This window comes from Capsicum annuum, unplaced genomic scaffold (assembly GCF_002878395.1).
Source record: "Capsicum annuum cultivar UCD-10X-F1 unplaced genomic scaffold, UCD10Xv1.1 ctg51106, whole genome shotgun sequence".
NCBI lineage: Eukaryota > Viridiplantae > Streptophyta > Magnoliopsida > Solanales > Solanaceae > Capsicum > Capsicum annuum.
Window position 1 is genome coordinate 1 of NW_025859027.1, and position 2,606 is coordinate 2,606.

The 2,606-nt window shown below is 37.4% G+C and overlaps 1 protein-coding gene across 1 annotated transcript; it reads left to right on the forward strand.

Moving 5' to 3' along the window:
- Positions 1-4: 4 nt before the first annotated feature.
- LOC107860276 (PI-PLC X domain-containing protein At5g67130) lies at positions 5-2,325 on the forward strand (the record flags this gene model as incomplete). The annotated part of the gene is made up of 4 exons (XM_047404020.1): positions 5-62; positions 141-364; positions 447-533; positions 1,844-2,325. Coding segments are annotated over 4 exons (552 nt in total), but the record flags the coding sequence as incomplete, so codon positions are not given.
- Positions 2,326-2,606: the final 281 nt, after the last annotated feature.

The following is a 2,606-nucleotide window of genomic DNA, read 5'->3' on the forward strand; positions in this document are numbered from 1 at the left end:
TTCTTCCAAGGAAGCTGCAGAAGGAATTGCTTATCAGTGGAGATACATGGTTGAAAATGAGCGTAAGTGTGTGCCCGTTTTGGAGATTTTAGTTTTTTGGGTTGGTTCTTTAGCAATCATATGTGGTAACAATGTTTCAGCTGGAGACCCTGGAGTAGCACCTGGATCATGCTCCAGTCGTAAGGAATCAAAGCCACTTAATTCCAGAAGTGCCTCTCTGTTTCTAATGAATTACTTTCCCACAGTTGCTGTACAAAACGGAGCCTGCAAAGAGCATTCAACTCAACTTTTTGATACCGCTGCTGCCTGTTACAAAGCAGCAGGCAACATGATGCCCAATTATGTGGCAGTAAATTTTTACATGGTATTGAAATATTTACTTCTTACTGATGCTAGTGCTATTACTAAAGATTTTCAATGCTGACTGATGAAAAAATATCCTGCAGAGAAGTGATGGAGGAGGAGTTTTTGATGTTTTAGATCAAATGAACGGTCGGACACTGTGTGGTTGCCCTACGGTCACAGCATGCCAGGTTTTCCATCTTTTCTCACATACTGGATATTGGATAATAGTTTTAGAACTGTAAAAAAGGGTCCCTATGACAAAGGTTCACTCTATGAAGAGAGTTAGGTGGAAGAGCCATAATTGAGCTTCTCTTTATTAGCTGATTCTGAGCTTGAATTATGTTGCCTGTAAGTGATGAGCTTCTCTTTATTAGCTGATTCTGAGCTTGAATTATGTTGACCGTAAGTGATGCATTTTTTTCAATACAGACAGTAGGAGATAGTAATGTACTTCTCTGTCCAGAAAAAATTGAGGTCCACAAATAGAAATAGCATTTGAGGAAAGCTTCTAGATGAGAAATAGCATACCTCTTATGTGATTAATCAGATCACAAGAGCTTGAAACATCAGCTACAAATTTGATGTATTATTCACCATGATGACATTCTATGTGCAGACCTTACCCCTACCTTGAAAAGATGAAATTAGTCTATAAACTGATCCATCTCCAACTGAAGGATTTACCCACGATTTGATCACCTCGGCTCTCTACTTGCATGAATAGATGTTTTTTAACAATTAGCGGGAGAGTTGACTTGCATCTCTTTAGCCTCAATATGGTAAAAAAACTCTTATACAGGATGCTCCTTCCTAGTTTCCTTTGTAACCTATCGCTCAAAATAAAAATGTGCATATCCGGACAACCCAGGAAGATCTTGCCTTAAACATGACTAGATGAGTGGCGTGATATTTTGATACTTATCTTCGATGAAATTCGAAAGATTTGTGCCAGAAGGATAGTTGCATCCTCTAACAATAACCTGGTACATAGCTTTGTTAGCTGTTGTTATGATAAACTACTTTTTCCTTCATAAAAATTGCAAATATTCTGAGGGATCTATTAGAGGTAGATTTATGCTTAAAGAGTTCTGCTGGTAATCACTGAGATTCGCAGCAGCAACCTTTAAAGTTTCTTTTCAAATAACATATCTGAGCATGTCTCATCACCACTCTGTGGTTCCCACTGAAATGTCTTAGCTAGAGTGTAAATAGGCCCCATGTAATATTTTTGAAGTATACAATGTTAAAGTTTGTTTTTCAGGAAAGTTGACACTATATTGTAGCATAAAGGTTGACATTCAATTTGGGAAGGAGGGAATAGTTTAGATTTGGGTAATATACTGTTCTGGAAGATTTAATGAGTACCTCTTGGAGTTGATTCAAAAGAAAACACGCTTGTGCTGAAGCTCTTTTTGGGGTGACAAGAATGCAGCCTCGAAGTTGTTTTCAAAAAATTTCATCGAAGAACTTATGCTTAAATGGACTTTCTTTTTGGCAGGCGGGGGTGCATTTTGGAGTTTGTAAGAATATTACTGCAGCAAATGCAGCTCCAACAGCAACCAATACTGGTGGAATGTTTTCTGGGTCCGTGCAATTAACTGGCCATGCTTCAGCAATCCATTTTTCCAGTGTCTTATACCTATTTTCATTGTCTTCTGTAATAATTTTGTTTCCATTATGAGAAGAAAGAGAGAGTTTCACGCAGATGTTCACATGAGTTTCATCCATGGATGCTCAATTTCTACTATATTTTCCTTTGTAGAGTTATGGAGTCAGAATAGGTACAGTATACACTAGAATCCCACTTCGGCATGTTAGAGATAATGAACATTCAGCTTGAAGTTTTCCCTAGTAAAAGAGCACTTGTAATTTTATAGAGAAGTTATGACATAGAAGTAAGCAATGGGTTGGAGAAGAGTATCAATATGTAGCAGGTACTTTTATCACATCCCATGCTATTTCTAGCTGCCAGTTTTTTCCCTTTGGTATGTTGACAATGGTGGTCTTACTCTTCAAGTGAATTTTGGTTAATTTCCAGTATGAAAATGTAACTTTATCCTCCCCAAGACGTTACTTTGTGGGAATACACTGGGTATGTTGTTGTTCTAGTATGAAAATGTAACTTGTTCTCCAGTTACATTAGTAAGTGACCTTGTGAATGAGCTATACGTCTGCACTGAGTTTCTTGAATTAGTTAAATACTAAACATGTCATACATGAAAGCAGATGTTATTGATTTAGTGGAGGTGATAAGTGATAAT